This window comes from Labeo rohita, chromosome 8 (genome assembly GCF_022985175.1).
Source record: "Labeo rohita strain BAU-BD-2019 chromosome 8, IGBB_LRoh.1.0, whole genome shotgun sequence".
Classification (NCBI taxonomy): domain Eukaryota; kingdom Metazoa; phylum Chordata; class Actinopteri; order Cypriniformes; family Cyprinidae; genus Labeo; species Labeo rohita.
In genome coordinates this window covers 11,870,440-11,888,996 of record NC_066876.1, presented here as the reverse complement: position 1 = coordinate 11,888,996, position 18,557 = coordinate 11,870,440, and the positions used below count along the sequence as shown (strand labels likewise).

At 32.8% G+C, this 18,557-nt stretch overlaps 3 protein-coding genes across 3 annotated transcripts; 2 read left to right on the top strand and 1 right to left on the bottom strand.

The window, feature by feature from the left end:
• Window positions 1-509: 509 nt before the first annotated feature.
• On the bottom strand, window positions 510-10,605 carry si:dkey-63d15.12 (uncharacterized). The gene is given in 9 exon segments (XM_051117058.1): window positions 510-926; window positions 1,077-1,175; window positions 1,306-1,343; window positions 1,433-1,606; window positions 1,793-1,958; window positions 1,961-2,127; window positions 2,224-2,350; window positions 9,940-10,072; window positions 10,532-10,605. Coding segments are annotated over 7 exon segments (792 nt in total). The 5' UTR covers window positions 2,273-2,350; window positions 9,940-10,072; window positions 10,532-10,605; the 3' UTR covers window positions 510-827.
• Window positions 3,851-9,469, top strand: LOC127169580 (transmembrane protein 233). Its single transcript, XM_051117061.1, has 3 exons — window positions 3,851-4,369; window positions 7,223-7,357; window positions 8,984-9,469. The coding sequence occupies exons 1-3, from the start codon at window positions 4,178-4,180 to the stop codon at window positions 8,993-8,995; spliced, it is 339 nt and encodes a 112-aa protein (XP_050973018.1). The 5' UTR covers window positions 3,851-4,177; the 3' UTR covers window positions 8,996-9,469.
• Window positions 10,585-18,500, top strand: prkab1b (protein kinase, AMP-activated, beta 1 non-catalytic subunit, b). Its single transcript, XM_051117059.1, has 8 exons — window positions 10,585-10,727; window positions 12,867-13,014; window positions 13,143-13,294; window positions 14,868-14,961; window positions 15,062-15,176; window positions 15,263-15,396; window positions 17,485-17,553; window positions 17,967-18,500. The coding sequence occupies exons 2-8, from the start codon at window positions 12,874-12,876 to the stop codon at window positions 18,042-18,044; spliced, it is 783 nt and encodes a 260-aa protein (XP_050973016.1). The 5' UTR covers window positions 10,585-10,727; window positions 12,867-12,873; the 3' UTR covers window positions 18,045-18,500.
• Window positions 18,501-18,557: the final 57 nt, after the last annotated feature.

Sequence of the window (18,557 nt, the reverse complement as noted above, 5' to 3'; positions counted from 1 at the left end):
GGCAGTAACACACATCAGTCTTTTTCGATAAGCATCTCTGTTCTGTCTATTAAACAGTTTATTTCTTGTCATCAGCTTGTATGACGTCTATTGCTACTGCTATCAACACTGTAAAAAGTGGTAACCTGCAATTGTTACCTTAAAGAGCTATTTCTACCTGATTTACCTCATTATTAGTTTTGTTGGTATTAAGCAATGGTTTGTTAAATAACATTTCTGGCTTGAATAAAACCAGTTAATTTAGATTTTAAAATGTTTCAGTTAAACATATTTTATGTGTGTGTGTATGATTTGAAAAACAAAATGTTAGAATAAAACTTTGCACTTGGCTGTAGCCAGCACATTACGTTTTCTCTCTTTCCAAATATAATTTTAACAAACGCAGTCTATTTCCTATATAAAGTCAAACTGAAACCGTATCTTTTCAGTTCACTTTTCAGTGCCTTAAAAACAAAAGCACTGACAAACATTCCATGAGGTTGCATATCAGTTCGACAGTCTTTTTTTAAAGAATTAATGTTTAAAGAAGTTTTTTATAATTTTTATCTTGAATATATACATGCACTTTGAGCAAAATACAACTTAAAATAGACTCAAATGTGAGCCGACAGCATTTGACAAGTCAGTCTTCATGAGTATTGCATGAAGAAATGCAAACAATCAGAAACTTTATACAAATATTTACAGAAATGCCCTTACTAAATTAGGCCAAACAGGACCATAAGCTTGAAATGCCATTAAAAGTCACTCAATAATTGGTCAATGACACCATTTCATATGCAAGGCAAAACAGATTACAGTGTGAATAAAATTCAGGCAAATAATGCTTAACCTTCATCCTTTGGTCCTTTCTTTAAGTGGACCTCAGAGTATGTCACTGATTCCTCTGTGCAGGTCACTGAAGTGAGTGTCGGAGCTGGACAGTTCTGAAAAACAAGTCACAACATGACAATTTTATGTGGTTACATATAAAGTGCAAGTGTAAAAGAATTGTTTCTAAATTGTTAACATAACAATTAACAAAGCATCACTTGAATAGTACAGACTGAAAAAGGCTCTTGTTTGGCACTATTTACCTCATTTCTTGATTTTACACTGTCTCGAGGAATGTTTAAAGCTGCATAAACAACAGTTTCACGAGTGTCCGGGCAGTGTGTTCCACGAGTGGCATCAACCTGAGAGTGAAATAAGAAAATTGCTTATTTGAAAACTGCAATATTACTTTTCTGAAAGACAGTTAGCTCTGCCAATATTAACAACTGAAAGTAAAAACAAAAAAAAGGAAAATCAACAAACTTCACTCACCAGGGCTCCTTTTGCTCTAGGTTCTATTCTGCAGTAGCCTACATAAGAAAAAAAAAGTTATTTTATTATTATTTTTTTTTTAATTGACAGTATTGTGACACAATTTTAAAATCACAATTTTTCTTACCTTTATAATGTATGTGAATAACACAAACAATGCAGGTGATCAGCAAAACAAAACCCATGCCTGAAAGCACTGACCACATCAATGTGTCCATTTTATAGAGGTTTTGTGGAACTGCCAGAGTCACAAGTGTGGGAGTTGGTGTTGTCACTGTTGTTGAGTTATGAACTACAAATGCTGACAGAGAAGTATAAATGTTTATCATTTGAATTGTTCATTAGACTTTTTAAAGTAAATGTTTTTTTGTTTTTTTTTTTAAAAAAGGCTTTTCAAGTCAAGTGTATTGTCTGTTGCATAAAATTGTATTGCCAGTCCTTAAACAGAATAGAATGAATTTTTTAGAAAGAAAAAAAAAAAACTCACCGACGTATACATGTGTCCCATTTCCATATTTAACAGGTTCAAGTACAGGTAAATCCACCCATGCTGTGCAGTAATACATGCCACTATGATTTAGACGTATTGACAGCAGGTTCAGTGTCACGTTAAACACATATCCATTTACAGACGATGGATCGTAAGTCACACATCAAATGAATCTCTCTTAATTTCAGTTTGATTATCTTGCAACCACCTAACCATTATCCTTTTCACATGTGAATCAGCTTTAATGTGACAGGTGATGCTGACATTTGAGCCGTTCCATTCGGTTCTCTCAGGTTTTTGCCACAATGAAATGCATAATCCAGGGACGAGACCTGTGAAAAAGAAACAAAAAACTATTTAATGTAGAATTTACAAAATCAGCATCATTTAGTTTTTTTATTATCGAAAAGGAAAAATGACAATAATACCTGTGAACCAGATGGTTACGAAGAGAGCAGAGAGACTGGTGCGTGTCATTTTATGTAAACTGCAGCAACAGTGGGTTTCTCACGTTAGCAGAGGCAGGTGTTTTTCATTTTTCCTGTGTGGTGTATCCTGCAGTTTGAAACAAAGCATCATCTTATCTGCATAAACTTGCACGCTACGGTGACACCCACAGACAGGCTATTTACTTTTTAACAGACGAGTCAATGATGTCAATAACATATTTTTGTCAAAATTTACATTATTTGTGTTTTTGTAAAGCAAATCTGTTAAGTGATAAAACATTAAAAATGCAGTATATAGGCTACATACACACAAAAAACTTCAATATCATTCTTCTATGAAGAGAACGCTTTTAATTTCGGCATTAAAATTAATATAGAGATTTTTGAAAACAAAAAAATACAGGATGAAACAAATGTCATAAAATCATAAGAAAGAAAAAGCTTCATTGAAAGAATGAAATTCTTGGTTACCGCAGGTTGTAAAATGTCATGGTGGGACTCTCCAAAAACAAAATTTTTATATTAATAATGTATGATATTTCGGAAAAAACAAAACAAAACAAAACAAAACAAAAATAAATATATATATATATATATATATATATATATATATTTTTTTTTTTTTCTTTCTCAAAAAACATTTTGTTTGCAAGTTGTAAAGAAATGTTTTCCTTGTTGCTTAATAGTTGCACCACATGACATTGTAGTCATTAAATTGAAATTATGTTTTTTTATTTAATTTAGGTACTGAGAAATATTAATTAACAACATGTACTTACTATAAGTTTATAGTTGCATGCAAGGTCAAAAGTTTACATACACCTTGCAGAATCTGCAAAATGTTAATTACTGTATTTTACCAAAATAAGAGGGATCATGCAAAATGCATGTTATTTGTTTTTTATTTAGTACTGACCTGAACAAGATATTTTATTTTTTTGTTTGTTTAGTGATAGTTGTTCATGAGGCCCTTGTTTGTCCTGAACAGTTGAACTGCCTGCTGTTCTTCAGAAAAATCCTTCAGGTCCCACTAATTCTTAGGTTTTCAGCATTTTTGTGTATCTCAACCCTTTCCAACAGTGACAGTATGAATTTGAGATCCATCTTTCACCCTGAGGACAACTGAGGGACTCATATACAACTACTACAGGAAGTTCAAATGTTCCAAATTCTCCAGAAGGAAAAACGATGGACTATATGTAAATATCTTTTATGTGAAATATCGTATTCAGTTCAGTGCTAAATACTTTTGACCTGAACTGCATTTATGCATAATTTACTGTCATTAGTAAGTACATGTAAAATGTGTAACTAGAACACTGTAATATAAAGTCACCATTTTCCATTTATTTATATACTATATCATCCAGTGTAATTTGTAATGTGCGATACAACTTGTGTCCTCTATGCTGCGCTGTTTGCACTGTCCTCACTTGCAGTACAATGCAAAAACCGTGGGAAAATTGCCAGTGTGCATTTCTTGGCAGCCTTGTAATGTGATTTTGGGGCCATTATCCATATGGCTGTATCAGTTGTAACTTTAACACTCCCTTCTCCCTTTGACAGATAATGGTAATATGGGCAAGTAGACAGACTTTTTTTTTTTTACTTGGCTTGGCTCTCCTCTTACATCTTACATTGCTTCAACGTCCTGCACATATTCTCTCTCCCTCTCGCTCTCTGAAGTGGGATAGTGTTCAGCCCGGGTGGTAATTAGGTCATAAGCCATCTCTGACTCACTCAACGTCTCATCCATCGCCTTTCACACTTACCTAATCATCTGACATCCCCATGAGTGTCTTCATGAGCTCTTGCCTTCTTGTTTTTCCTCCGGTCTTCCATTCAGTTTCCTGATCTTCTCCGCACGGCTCTTGTGAATGTTCTCTAGATCTCCTGCTCCTTCTTAACTCACTAGGCTTCATACTGCTGCATCATGAGTCCTGGTCTTCAACGATCAGATGGAAAGACAAACCGTTCTATCGATGGGAGTTCGGAACATAGTTTTGGACGGTTTGCTGAGGCGCAAGAGGCACCACCGCTGAAAAATTACATTTTTTTGACTATTTTCACTTGCTTTTGTCCGGCATGGCCTATTAACATTGTGGCGTTGGTTTTTTCTTTAATGGTGAGTAGAAAATACTTTTTTTTTAATTATTATGGAGTGTATCTACCTGGACAGTTGCCTCTTTATATGCTGATTTATTAAAAGGAGAGTTATTAGTAATTCTGTAATTCTGTGATATTTTTTCACATTCATGTCGTTCCAAACTGGTATGACTTTCTTTCTCTTGTGGAACATAAAAGAAGATATTTTTTTCTGTCCAAACAATGGAAGTCAATGGTGACCAAAACTGTTCGGTTACCAACATTCTTTAAAATAAAAGTAAAAGAAAGTCATATGAAAGTAAACAATGACAGAATTTTCATTTTTGGGTGAACTATCCCTTTAAATCAAATTCTTAACAGAGGACACAGATAATAATCTACAGTTTATCTCTGTCTGCTGCAGAGAGTGTTTTTCTGAAGTGGTATGTTTATAGTTTTGCACCTGGCAATGTGTTATACATGCAGCTTTGAAATCTAAACCTAATGTTCTTATGTCCAGATAGACATATAAGTGTTATAAATAGACAGGCCTCAAGTATCTGTGCAGTTCACTTTTGTAGCACTCCCACACATGCAAGCGAGACACACTCTCACATACACACTCTCACACACCCTTTCCCCTACTCGAACATTCACACGGCAGCCTGCAGATGTGCTCATTTGCACAAGGCACGTGAAAGGTGGATACTGTTATGATGAACTTTCTCAGACTATTGTTCTCAAGCAATGCTTCTACTGTAGATGCACAGGAAAGTTTTTTCAGTGGTTTTCTACCTGACTTTTCACACCTTGACCTCAGAATGTGAGACACAGCTCTTACAGTCTGGCCACTAACACGTAATTCAATTTTTTTATAATGTCAACTAAAAAGAACAATACTTTTGCTATGAATAATAAAAAAAATCTATATAATTTTGTATATATATATTTTTTTTTTTATAAAAATATTTTTTTGTCTTATAGTATCAAAGGCCATATTATACGGTTCTATCTCTATTCTGAGCACTTTTGAGATATTGAGCTTCAAAGTTTTTGCGTTCCATAAACTTCTGTAGATAGAACCATTTTTGTTTTCTAAAAAAAGGTCCAAAATGTACACAGCTTACAAAAGAAACATCACATAATGTAAATAAGTTCTCACCGAATAAGAATATGTGAATAACTCAATTTAGACAAAAATGTCAGAGAGAACCTTATAATTCTAAGGTGATGATATGACTTAATATTAATACTACATATTATATATGTCACATAAAGATGGCAAATTGAGGCCTGTGTATTATTAAAATCATTATTATTATTAATTTTTTTTTTGCTATTCTATACTGCTATTATATATATTTATATATACATGTATATATACACTTAAAAATAAAGGTGCTTTAAAAGGTTCTTCACAGTGAGGCCATAGAAGAACCATTTTTGGTTCCACAAAGAACCATTCAGTCTTTAAAGAACCATCTCTTTCTTACCTTTTTAATAATCTGAAGAACCTTCTTTTGCCACAAAGAACCTTTTGTGAAACAAAAAGGTTTTTCAGATGTTAAAGGTTCTTTATGGACCCATTTAAACAAAAAAGCTTCTTCTATGGTATCGTGAAGCACCTTTATTTTTAAGAGCGTAAATTACAAGTATTTCAAAGCCAAACATTATATATAATATTAATTTTATAATTTAAATGCATTATCGATGTACATACACATTTTTTTAAAATTAAATACATAATTAACCAATTAATTAATAATTGTTACTGTGGGTGAAAAAGAAAATCACGTAAACGTTTTTTTAATGACAACCCTAATATTTTTAAGTCATCATTTTCTGTTTTATAGGTTTAAGCACTGCACCACAGGAATAAAGAGCAACACAATGAATCAGGGGGTGCGGCTCAAGGCACAATGGGTCGAAAAACATAGCATATGCTCATTTGTATATTTTTGTAATGATACAGTGATTCATAGCATAAACGTGATTCATCGGCATCATAAAAATGAATCATTTTCACCAGCTGCTCATTCCTGTCATACCTTTCCCCTGCATTCAGCAATCAAATCTGTGCTTTCAAATGCCACTACCAGACTAGAGGCACTGGGGTCTGAATGGGGTAAAGTGCAGGGGCTTGCTGTGTAGAGAAACACCTCCAGTTTCAGGTTGACTCTTTTGCTGCTACACATTAAAACTTTAGGGCTCGCTGACTACAGCAGCTGCAGATGCCACCACACCGCCTGAGGGAACCTAGATGAGCATCACAAATCACGCAAACCCAGCTTACTGCCCTCTGACACACTGGGAGGTTTTATGCACACTGTATCTTTGTTAAAAGTGGTTAACACATAATGTTTATCTTCACAAGAGCAGAGATTTAATATTTAAATACTATTTTTGTCTATTTTTAAAGTTAAACTTGTGTGAAACTGTAAAATAAATAGCTTTTTCATGTTATAGACATAAACCTAACAACATTTAATTGTGTTTACGTCTAATAAAAGTGTTTAGACCACCTGTTTTGTCTCAAATGTTATCCAAACCTAAAAAAATTCTGTTTTTAATATATGAATCAGTTCAGTCATCCGAGTAAATGTGATTTAGTGTGAGTGAGCTGTATGCCCAAGTCTCAGTTTGCTGTCTGATCTTATTAAGAGAGCCGAAATGAGGCTGGCATTTTCACTATGCCCCTCACTGCTGTCTGTTTTATGGGCCACATACTGAGGTCTAGTTTTCACTTGGAGACCTGTCACTGATGCTCCTATATAAACATGCTACTAATCTATTTTTACATTAAGTGTAATTTCTGTGTTGCTTCATTTAAATTAATCTCTCTGAGTTTTGTAAAATTGTGCCTAGTCACAGTTATGATTTCTTTCTTATTCAGTCTCAAAGCAGTTATGATGCAGAAGACTATGAAGGAGCGCAGAGGCTGGGGAGGAAGGCTCTTCATATGGGAATCGCTTCCTTAGTCATTGGCCTTGTGATCATAACGGTCTTCAGCGTTGTACACTTCACCACGGTACTCATCTGCACTATATATGTGACCCTGGACCACAAAACCAGTCTTAGCATGGTTATATTTGTAGCAATAGCCAAAAATGCATTGTATGGGTCAAAATAATCGATTTTTGATTTATGCCAAAAATTATTAGAATATTAAGTAAAGATCATGTTTCATGAAGATATTTTGTAAATTTTCTACTGTAAAAATATAAAAACTTTAAAGGTAATTTTCTCAATATTTTGATTTTTTGCACCCTCAGAATCCAGATTTTTAAATAGTTGTATCTTGGCCAAATAAACCATACCAATGGAAAGCTTATTTATCCAGCTTTGAGATGATCTATAAATCAACAAAATTGACCCTTATGACTGGTTCTGTGGTCCAGGGTCACATAGGAGAAATATGATTTGTTTAAGGAATAGTTCACGTAAAATTCAGTCATAATTCACTAATGTCTCAGTCTTTCCAAACCCATATAAACTTTTGGAGAAAATCCTAGCCACCGTTTTCAGTATAATGAAAGTGAAGGACTGGCCAAAAATAAAAATCAAAAAAGATCATAAAAGTATTCTAAAAGTAGTTCTTATGACTCATGCGCTATATTTCAAGTTTTCTGAAGTTATACAATAGTTTTATATGAGAAACAGACTGACATTTAACTCAATAATCACTGAAAAATTTGACTTGGAGTGATCATTAAAGAAAGCAGAAATGCCTAATTTGTGAACAAAGTGTTCTTTAAGTTAAATATCTTATATGTATGAGTTGATTCTGTTAAAAAAATCTGAGTAAACTGTTTGATAACTTATTGGACTGATCTAATTCTGATTTGATGGTCCGATTGCAGTGGTTAAAATTCAACCGGAGGTATTATCAGTGAACTTAAATTTCAGTCTGTTCATCACAGAAAGCTTTTATGTGGCATCAGATAACTACAAGAGATGTACTGACTACTTTTAGTGAGCTTTTTAATCTTTTTTGCGACTTGAAAACTCCAATTCCTACTTATTCACCAGATTTTCTCCTTTTCTGTACCAATAGAGAAACTATGTTTGAGAATTACTAAATTAAGATTTCTTTCTTGGGTGGACTATTCCATTAAATTATCCTTTGTATATTGTGACCCTGGACCACAAAACCAGTCTTAAGTAGCACGGGTATATTTGTATATATAACCAAAAATACATTGTATCGGTCAAAATTATTGATTTTTCCTTTATGCCAAAAATAAATAGGATATTAAGTATACATGAAGATATTTTGTAAATTTCCTACTGTAAATATATTAAAACATAATTTTTTATTAGTAATATGCATTGCTAAGAACTTCATTTGGACAACTCCAAAGGCGATTTCTCTATATTTTGATCACCCTCAAATTCCAGATTTTCAAATAGTTCTATCTTAGGCCATATATTGTCCTATCCTAACAAACCATACATCAATGGAAAGCTTATTTATTCAGATTTCACATGATGTATAAATCTCAGTTTCAAAAAATTGACCCTTATGACTGGTTTTGTGGTCCAGGGTCACAATTATATTCTCACTTGCATGTGCTGTTATTTAAGTAACTTGATTTATGCATTGTGTTTTTTGCATTTAGTAAGAAAATCTACTTTTTTTATATCATCTAAACAGAATGCAATCTGATCGTGAAGAAAGCAGTACGACAGGAAGACTACAATGTAAATTGGTGGTGATCAGTTCCAGTGAATGCCGGAGGACACTGTGAGCTACACCCAGAATGTGGTTTCACTGTGGTGGCACCATGAGCTTGAACCATCCCAGGTTTATAAGTACTCAATATTTTCAAACGGAATGTATAAGTGGGTCTGATTTGCTCAAAGCATGGCCAAGAACCAAAACTACAGAAAATCTTACATTTAATATAATATTCATACCATCTCAGAATGATGTTGTCTATTTCCGCAGGCAGTACAACTGCATTTGTACGTCTGTATTTGCTGAGTATGATGACAAATCAAATATTGTAAATGTGTAGTTTAGAGATGTACATTGTATTTGTCCTAAAACATACTAAAAGGATGCTTGCAACCAAATAGCTGATGCTTTTACAGAAAAAAAGTGTTATGTTTTATGGGAGAATGTAAAATTACATGAAGTATGATCAATTTTTTTATGAATATGAATAAATGTGCAATGTATGAAACAACTGCATGAGTTATATAATGGATTATAGCAGCACTAGAGACTCCCTCTCCACCTTTACACCCACTGTAATCTGCAGCGTTTGGAGTATCCTGTATTTTGATATGTAATATTATAGTCAGCTCTGGTTAAATATAGCTAAATCTGTCTCCGGTCTTGGCAATCAACTACTAGCTAAACATGCAAAGGTATACTAGCGGTAGTATTTACTTCAAGTGTGTTCATTGACAAGTTTTCAATGTGTACTTCAATGTAGGGGTGATTATAGTAATAGTAATCTGTGTCACTACCATCAATCTCACTTGAGTTACTAACTAATGTTTTTCCAAGATGTACTGGTGGTCTGTCTCACTACTGTTGCCACCCATGTCTGTTTTGTTTTTTTTAAGTGTACTTTGCGGATACAGTTCCACTTATCTCAGTACCTCATTGCCAGCCATGTCATGACACTGCGAAACTGGACAGCCCCGAGAATGTCGCAAGCTTCTGATGAACACGTGTGGACTCTCAAACACAGCTGGTTCACTCCATCACAGGACACACCCAATGGCAAAGTCCCTAAAATAAATAAATAAATAAATACTTTAACAAATAAAAATGTAAAATAAATTTAAAATATTATAATATATAATTAAAATATAAAAAATAAAATTACTAATAAAATATTTTAATAAACTATCTGAAATAATTAAAAAAAAAAAACAAAAAAAAAAAAAAAAAAAAACGTATGTTGTGTTTTAACTAAAACACTTCCTTTAAGCTTTTAATTAAAGTAGTTTTAATTAAAATACTTAAAATGAAATTATGCTGATGGCCTATATTTGATTACAATAATTAACTCCATTAGTGTAACAACTCGAAGGTACTTAGAACTCTTAAAACTGTATTTTTTTTTACGTAGTTTATTAAGTAGCATAATTTCTACATTTTATTCATTTGTAGCAGACATATATGTGAACATTATATCAAAGGCTAAGAAACACAGAGAAGAAGAAAAAAAAAAAAACACCGAGTTACAGAAGTAACAAAATGTGTTACAACACTCCCCGTCTCCCACTGGTTTATCGTTGCAGAGCTAGCTGGTTATTTCCCTTGTCCCGAACAGCAGGCGGAAGAGGTGTGCTTAACATTTAACCTTTTTGTGAGGCAATGTGAAAATGGCGTTATGAAAAGAAACGTAGTCGCAGGCTACGGGCAGATAAACTTTTCAGAGGTAAGATATTTATTCACAAGGGAAATTACCACAGTCTGAGATGAAGCGAAGATACACTGTAGGCGAGACTTACACGCAAGAACAGGAACAAAGAAAAAGCTATGTCAAAATACGACCAAAGAAACAACATCCCAGTTTTTTTTTTACTTCCTTGGTATTTCTAGGTCATTCAAGTGTTGAATCGACTATGTATCTCTAAACTGCTTAAACTGCACAAAAACGCCGCGTAGGTATAAAAATGTGTTTAGGTGATTTCCAAAACAATTGTAAACAGCGGTCAAAGCTTAGGTTACTTCTTTACTCGTCTGTAATACATTGTTTGTGAACCGTATCCGTATTGTAACGGCTTATTTTTAAGAAAATATAAACGTCTGTCAAATTAATGTAATTTTAAAGCTAGTTTTCAGCTGCAATCTGTTGCAGTTCATTTCTTGGAGCCCAGACTGTCCTTTGGCGCCTTTAGCTCATTTTTAGCTAAACGTCGATTATTTAAAAACGCAAAATTATAGTTTTTTTGCCATATTTGTCGTTTAATCTTATTTATTCTTAAATAAACTGATAAATAACGACAGTACTTATCTTGTTGTCCACTTGCCATCCCATACTACTAATCTCAGGTTGTTATGGTTACCAGGGGACGGTCGCTAGCGTCCATTTATTTAGAAATTTAACGGAAAAAAAAGAAAATCCGCGCACTGACCAACTCATGTATGACCCTGGACGACAAAACCAGTCATAAGGGTCAGTTTTTTGAAATTGCAGATTTATTATTTATCATCTAAAAGCTGAAATAACTAAGCTTTCCATTGATGTATGGTTTGTTATGATAGGACAATATTTGGCTGAAATGCGTATTACTAATTAAAAATTAAGTTTTGGTATATTTATGATAGGAAATTTACAAAATATCTTCATGGAACATGGAATTTTTACTTAATATCCAAAAATTGATCATTTTGACCCATACAATGTATTTTTTGCTATTGCTACAAATATACCCGTGCTATATAAGACTGGTTTTGTGGTCCAGGGTCACATATAGTTACTTAAACTTTGTAAATCCTTCTATGAAAAGAACATTATTACGGTACATTAAACATTAAAGGGATAATTTACCCCAAAATGAAAATTTTGTCATAATTTACTCACCCTTAAGTTGTTAACTTGTACAAGTTTCTTTCTTCTACTGAACACAAAATAAGATATTTTGAAGAATCTTAATGACCTAACAGTTGATGATAACCATTGACTTTAATAGTATTATTATTATTTTTCATACTATGGAAGTATTGTTTGGGGACCAACATTCCTCAAGATATCTACTTTTGTGTTTAACAGAAGAAAGAAACGTATACAACTTGAGGGTGAGTAAATGATGACAGATTCATTTTGGTCTTTAAAAAAAAAAGTCTTTAAAAACAAGAACTTTTAAAGGGATAGTTCCCCCAAAAATTAAGATTACCCCATGATTTGCTCACTCTCAAGCCATCCTAGGTGTATATGAATTTCTTCTTTCAGATGAATATAATTGGAGTTATATAAAAAAATTCCTGGCTCTTCCAAGCTTTCTAATGGCAGTTAATGTGTGGTGAGATTTTAAAGTCCAATAAAGTGAATCCATCTATCATAAAAAGTACTCCACTTGTTCGGGGGTTAATAAAGGCCTTCTGAAGTGAATTGAGGCGTTTGTGTAAGAAAATATCTGTGTAAGAAACCGTAATCTCTATAGTTAGCAGAAGCTAGAGATTATGGTTTTTAAAGTTGTAAATATGGATATTTGTTTTACACAAAAACATTGATTCACTTCAGAAGGCCTTTATTAAACCCCTGGAAACTTGTGGAGTACTTTTTGTGATGGATGGATGCACTTTATTGGACTTCAAAATCTCAACACCCATTCACTGTTATTATGAAGCTTGGAAGAGCCAGAACATTTTTTTTTTTTTTATGTAAAACTGATTGTATTTGTCTGAAAGAAGAAAGTCATGTACACCTCAGATGGCTTGAGCGTGAGTAAATCATGGGGTAATTTTCATTTATCCCTTTAAGACCTTAATGAATAGACTTAATGTACTTATGAGTAACATGAAGAAAACTCTTGTTGAGAATTGAGGTCTCATTAACATGTATGTAAATAAGGAGCAGCATGGGCAACACCAGCAGCGAGAGAAGTGGAGCGGAGAAGACGCAAAGGCGAGAGAGCCGCGGTGGGAAAGATGGCGCTCGACCCAAAATCCTCATGGACAGTGCGGAGGATGGGGATCTCTTCCAAACAGATGATGCCAAGGTGGTGTGGTTACAGTGAAACATTAACTGCAAAAACATGTTCCTTAACTCATTTATTGCAGCAATATCTTACTACTCTGCTTCTGTTAGCTTTACACACCTCATCCATCTTCCTCTCTGTCTTACTAGGAGTTTCTAGCCTGGCGACAAGATCAGGAATCAGATACTAAAGGGTTTCCAGAGGAAAGGCCCACTGTGTTCCGCTGGAACGGTCCAGGGAAAGAGATTTACTTGTCTGGCTCCTTCAACAACTGGACCAGCAAAATCCCCTTGACTAAGAGGTGAGTGCTGACAGATTATTAGATCATTAGCGTGACATGGTAGACTGTGTTAACACAAGAAACATAGCAGGAGGTATTTACATCATCCTAAAAATCAGAGCTGAATGTTCTACAAGGTGCTGTAAGCCAGCTGAGCTTCAGTGCTTCAGAAGAAAACATGATGCATTAAGAGCCAAGGGGTGAAAACTTTTTGAATTTGAAGATCAGGGTAAATGTAACTTATTTTGTCTTCTGGGAAACATGTAAATATCTTCTGTAGTTTCCGAAGGGCAAACTACAGAATATGATATTTAGGCAAAATAATTCTGTTCAAAAGTTTACACCCCTGGTTCTTACTGCATCGTTTTTCCTTTTGGAGCATCAGTGAGCATCTGAACCTTCTGTAATAGTTGCATACGAGTCCCTCAGTTGTCCTCAGTGTGAAAAGATGGATCTCAAAATCATACAATCATTGTTGGAAAGGGTTCAAATACACAAAAATGCAGAAAAACCAAAGAATTTGTGGGACCTGAAGGATTTTTCTGAAGAACAGCGAGAAGTTTAACTGTTCAGGACAAACAAGGGACTCATGAACAACTATCACTAAACAAACAAACAAACAAAAACTCAGCTGTGGATCATTCAGGTAACAACACAGTATTAAGAATCAAATGTATGTAAACTTTTGAACAGGGTCATTTTTATAAATTCAACTATTATTTCCTCTTTTGGACTATATGCAAGCGTCTTTACTGTGAAGTATCTTATTCAGGTCAGTACTAAATTAAAAAAGCATGCATTTTGTATGGTTCCTCTTATTTAGGTAAAATAATTACTATTTGCAGATTCTGCAAGGTGTATGTAAACTTTTGACTTCAACTGTAAATTCTATCTTTTGATTTTTCTGTTTGTTAAAGAATGCTGAAAGAACATGGTTTCCACAAAAAAATATGAAGCAGCACAATTGTTTTTAACATTGATAAGAAATATTCTTGAGCAACAAATCTATATCTATCTATCTATAAAATCATAATAAATTAAAATAAACAATAATCTTATTTTTTTTATTTTTTATTTTTTTTCAGTAATAATGTTTTGTATCTGATATGCTGATGGCTAATTTCTAAAGAAAAAAATATTCAATAAACAAGAATTTCTTTGGACTGCATTCCATTTTTAATTCTTTCTCAGAATGTAGTGATTATGTATTTATGTATGTATGTATTTATTTATTTATTTATTTAAAAAAATGATTTTGTGGTAATTACCTTTGTGCCACAAGTGCTGTTGATTGAGCTAAACTCGTATTAAACCCAGAATATTCATTTAACCACATTATTGTACATAATTACTTAACTTCACACATTTCAAAAGAGAAAAGAAAACGCTTCCTTATGTTAATGCAGCATTAGGACACTCTGTCTTTGTAGTTTTGGCCTTTTTTTTATCACTAAAAACTGGGAGACAGCGCTTGCTGTGCTTTTACATGCATAACACTAGGGGTCAGTGTACACTTACAAGAAACTTGAAAAACAACCTGGTGTTCTCATGCTCTCTTTTCTTTATTGTTTTGTTCTCCGTCTCTTTTTAACAGTCATAATAATTTTGTGGCCATAATTGACCTGCCAGAAGGAGAGCACCAGTATAAGTTCTATGTGGATGGACACTGGATATTAGACCCCAAAGAGGTGGGACAGATTATATAGTAATACTCATACAACATGTTTTGAAATATTTTGTACTTTTTTTGAAACCTGTTTAATTATAATATATATATGTTTTTTCTAGCCTGTTGTGACTAATAAGTCAGGTGTGGTGAATAATATCATTAAAGTGAGGAAAACAGACTTTGAGGTTTTCGATGCACTGAAGACGGACTCAGAAAAATGTGCTGACATGTCAGGTAACTCTAAATCAATAGTAAGTTCTTCACTGTTAAGCAATTGAAATATGCTACATGTGCTAATCTTATGCTGCTTTTTCTCCCAGACTTATCCAGTTCCCCACCTGGACCATACCATCAGGATCCTTACTCAACTAAATCGGACGACAGGCTGCGCTCTCCTCCCATACTCCCACCACACCTGCTGCAGGTGCTCCTCAACAAAGACACTGGAATCTCTGTAAGTACTGCTTTGGTACATCCTGAACATATATTTGATCACCCAATCTAATGGCAGTAGCAGCTTTATACAACTGTCTGGATAGATTCATTCACATCTTGTTTCCACTCCGCTTCATGTTCACTCAGTTTCCACCCACGTCTGCCAACCTGTTCTCCTGGATTTTCAGTTTGTTGTTATTGTTAACAACAACAACAACAAAAATTAATTATTAAAATGCTAAAAAAAACATTTTTAGTAATTGAAATAAAGCTAAGGTTAAATATAAATCTTAGATGAAAAACTTAAACGTAATAACTTAAACTGTGATTAGAAATAGTATTGTCTTGGTACCTAACTGACCTTTTTGTTTTTTTTTTTTTTTTTAAAAGAAGTCTCTAACACTCACCAAGGCTGCATTTATTTAATCAAAAATACAGAAATTGTAATATGGGAAATATTTGTACAATTGAAGATAACTGTTGTCTATTTTAATATACTTCAAAATATAATTTATTTCTGTGATGGCAAATCTGAATTTTCAGCTGTTGTTAGTCCAGTCTTAAGTGTCACATGATCCTTTAGAAAATTTTTAAGCTTTTTCTAGCTAAATGTAGCTCTTTTTAACTTTATATTCATCAAATAATCCTGAAAAATAATTATCACAGGTTCCAAAAAAAAAAAAAAGAAAAAAATAATATTAGAATGATTTCTGAACAATCATGTGATTTGGAGTAATGAATAATAAAAATGTAGTTTTGCATTACAGTAATAATTTATATTTTAAAGTATGTTATAATTATTGTCACTTTTTATCAATGTAACACATCCTTGTGGAATTAAAATATTAATATCTTTCCAAAAAAGTAAAACAAATAATAAATTAAAAAGAAAACAAATTACTGGACTCAAGACTTTTGAATGGTAGTGTATATTGTTACAAATGGTTTCTGCTTTAAATAGCTAAATGTTGTTCTTTTTAACTTTATATGCATCAGAGAATCCTAAAAATTGTTCCACAGGTTCCAAAAAAAAAGCAGCGCAACTCTTTTTAAAAAAAAATGATAATATTAGAATGATTCCTGAACAATCATGTGATATATATATATATATATATATATATATATATATATATATATATATATATATATATATAATAATAATAATAATAATAATAATAATAATAATAATAATAATAATAATAATAATATTATTATTATTATTATTTTATTTATTTATTTATTTGTTTATTTTAAATACTGGAGTAATGAATAATACAAATTTAGTTTTGGATTACAGTAATACGTTATATTTTAAAGTATATTATAATTCCTTACTGTTACTTTTTATCAATGTAACACATCCTTGTGGAATTAAAATATTATTTTTTTTCCAAAAAAAAAAAAAAGAAAAGAAAAGAAACTTTTGAATAGTAGTGTATATTGTTACAAATGGTTTCTGCTTTAAATAGCTAAATGTTGTTCTTTATAGCTTTATAACTTTATATACATCAAATAATCCTGAAAAATAATTGTCACAAGTTCCAAAAAAAAGCAGCACAACTGTTTTAAAAATTGATATTAGAATGATTTCTGAACAATCATGTGACACTGAATACTGGAGTAATGACTAATACATATTTAGTTTTGCATTACAGTAATAAATTATATGTTAAAGTATATTATAGAAACCCATTATTTTATATTGAAATAATGTTGCAAAATTTAACTGTTTTTTTTCTGTTTTTGACCAAATAAGAGCATTAGAAACTTACTTACTTATAAATAAATAAATAAATACATACATACAATAAAATAAAATAAAATAAAATAAAATAAAATAAAATAAAATACTAATCTGAAAATTTTGAATGGCTGTATAACCTTAAACAAATACAAATAGATATTAAAGCATATTCATGTGGTTTTTCCTAAGCACAAAAAAATCTGATGGAAACCAGGCAATACAGTATTGCAGTTAAAGCAATTCCTTTTTGGGCTTAAAGAGATAAGAAAAGATAAAGAGCCTGTGGTTGGAAATTGCTGAGTGTGGGCAATTTTAGAATGCAGAGACCTTCCCTAACTTGTTCTCATGTCTGTATTTTAACAGTGTGACCCAACCCTGCTGCCTGAACCAAACCATGTGATGCTCAACCACCTGTACGCCCTTTCCATCAAGGTCTGACAGCAAACAACACACACTTTAGAAAGAACACTCATAGAAAAAATTCCTTAATGTGTCCACACCCTCAGTGATAGTTCACCCAAAAATGGAAACTTTTGTTATTTAATAACCTTAATTTCAGTCAAAACCTGCATGACTTTTTGTTGCCTCAGTGCAACACAAGAGTAGATGTTTAAGAGAATGACCGTGCTGCTGTTTTTCAAACAATGAAAAGCTGACCGGTTCCAATTACAAATGCTCATTACTTTAATAGATATGCCTTTTATAGACATAGGTGAGTACATGATGAGTAAATGAGTTGTTATTATTTTCAGATGAACTATCCCTTTAATCATTTCTATTTTGCATATGGTAGAGATGACTAGAATTTTCAGTTGATATCACTAATGTTTGCTCTCCTCACACAGGATGGCGTGATGGTCCTCAGTGCGACACACCGTTACAAAAAGAAGTATGTGACCACACTGCTGTACAAGCCTATATGATCTCTGTTCATCAACACTATTTTGCCGTATTCAGTCTTATAATGCTGTATGTTATTCATCAAAGAAAGGGACCATAGCTATCACCAAATGCATGTGTCTCTGAGTCTAAATGTCAGCTTCCAATTCATAAACCAATATCTACAATGTTTGCACAGCTAATGTAATGCATTTGACAAATGTAAAAAATATAATTTCATATCAGGCTTGCAGACATGTATAAGTGTTTTGTATGTGGCTTTTCAGTTAAAGAATTTCAAAATACTCCTAGATCATTTTAAGGACATCTGTGATGTCTGTTTTCTGTAAGATCTTGATTCCAGGGATGTCACTAAAAGACTTTTGACATTTAATGTGAACATTCCTGCATGTTGCTCTGGATTTAGAAATATCTGCAAGTAAATTTATAACTGTTAATGAATGGACCATTGTGGTAATAAATTGCACACTAAAACATTATATGTGTATTGTTTTGCTTCCATGAAACAATCACTGAAAACTAAAAGTGTTTTTAGA

What these genes read in the sequence shown, in the direction of transcription:
- LOC127169580 (XM_051117061.1), top strand. Translation starts at nt 4,178, where the DNA reads ATGAGTCCTGGTCTTCAACGATCAGATGGAAAGACAAACCGTTCTATC. An exon ending in CGTTGGTTTTTTCTTTAATG is followed by an intron (nt 4,370 to 7,222) that starts GTGAGTAGAAAA and finishes TTTCTTATTCAG; the next exon opens with TCTCAAAGCAGTTATGATGC.
- prkab1b (XM_051117059.1), top strand. Translation starts at nt 12,874, where the DNA reads ATGGGCAACACCAGCAGCGAGAGAAGTGGAGCGGAGAAGACGCAAAGG. An exon ending in TCCAAACAGATGATGCCAAG is followed by an intron (nt 13,015 to 13,142) that starts GTGGTGTGGTTA and finishes CTGTCTTACTAG; the next exon opens with GAGTTTCTAGCCTGGCGACA. An exon ending in AAAATGTGCTGACATGTCAG is followed by an intron (nt 15,177 to 15,262) that starts GTAACTCTAAAT and finishes TTTTTCTCCCAG; the next exon opens with ACTTATCCAGTTCCCCACCT.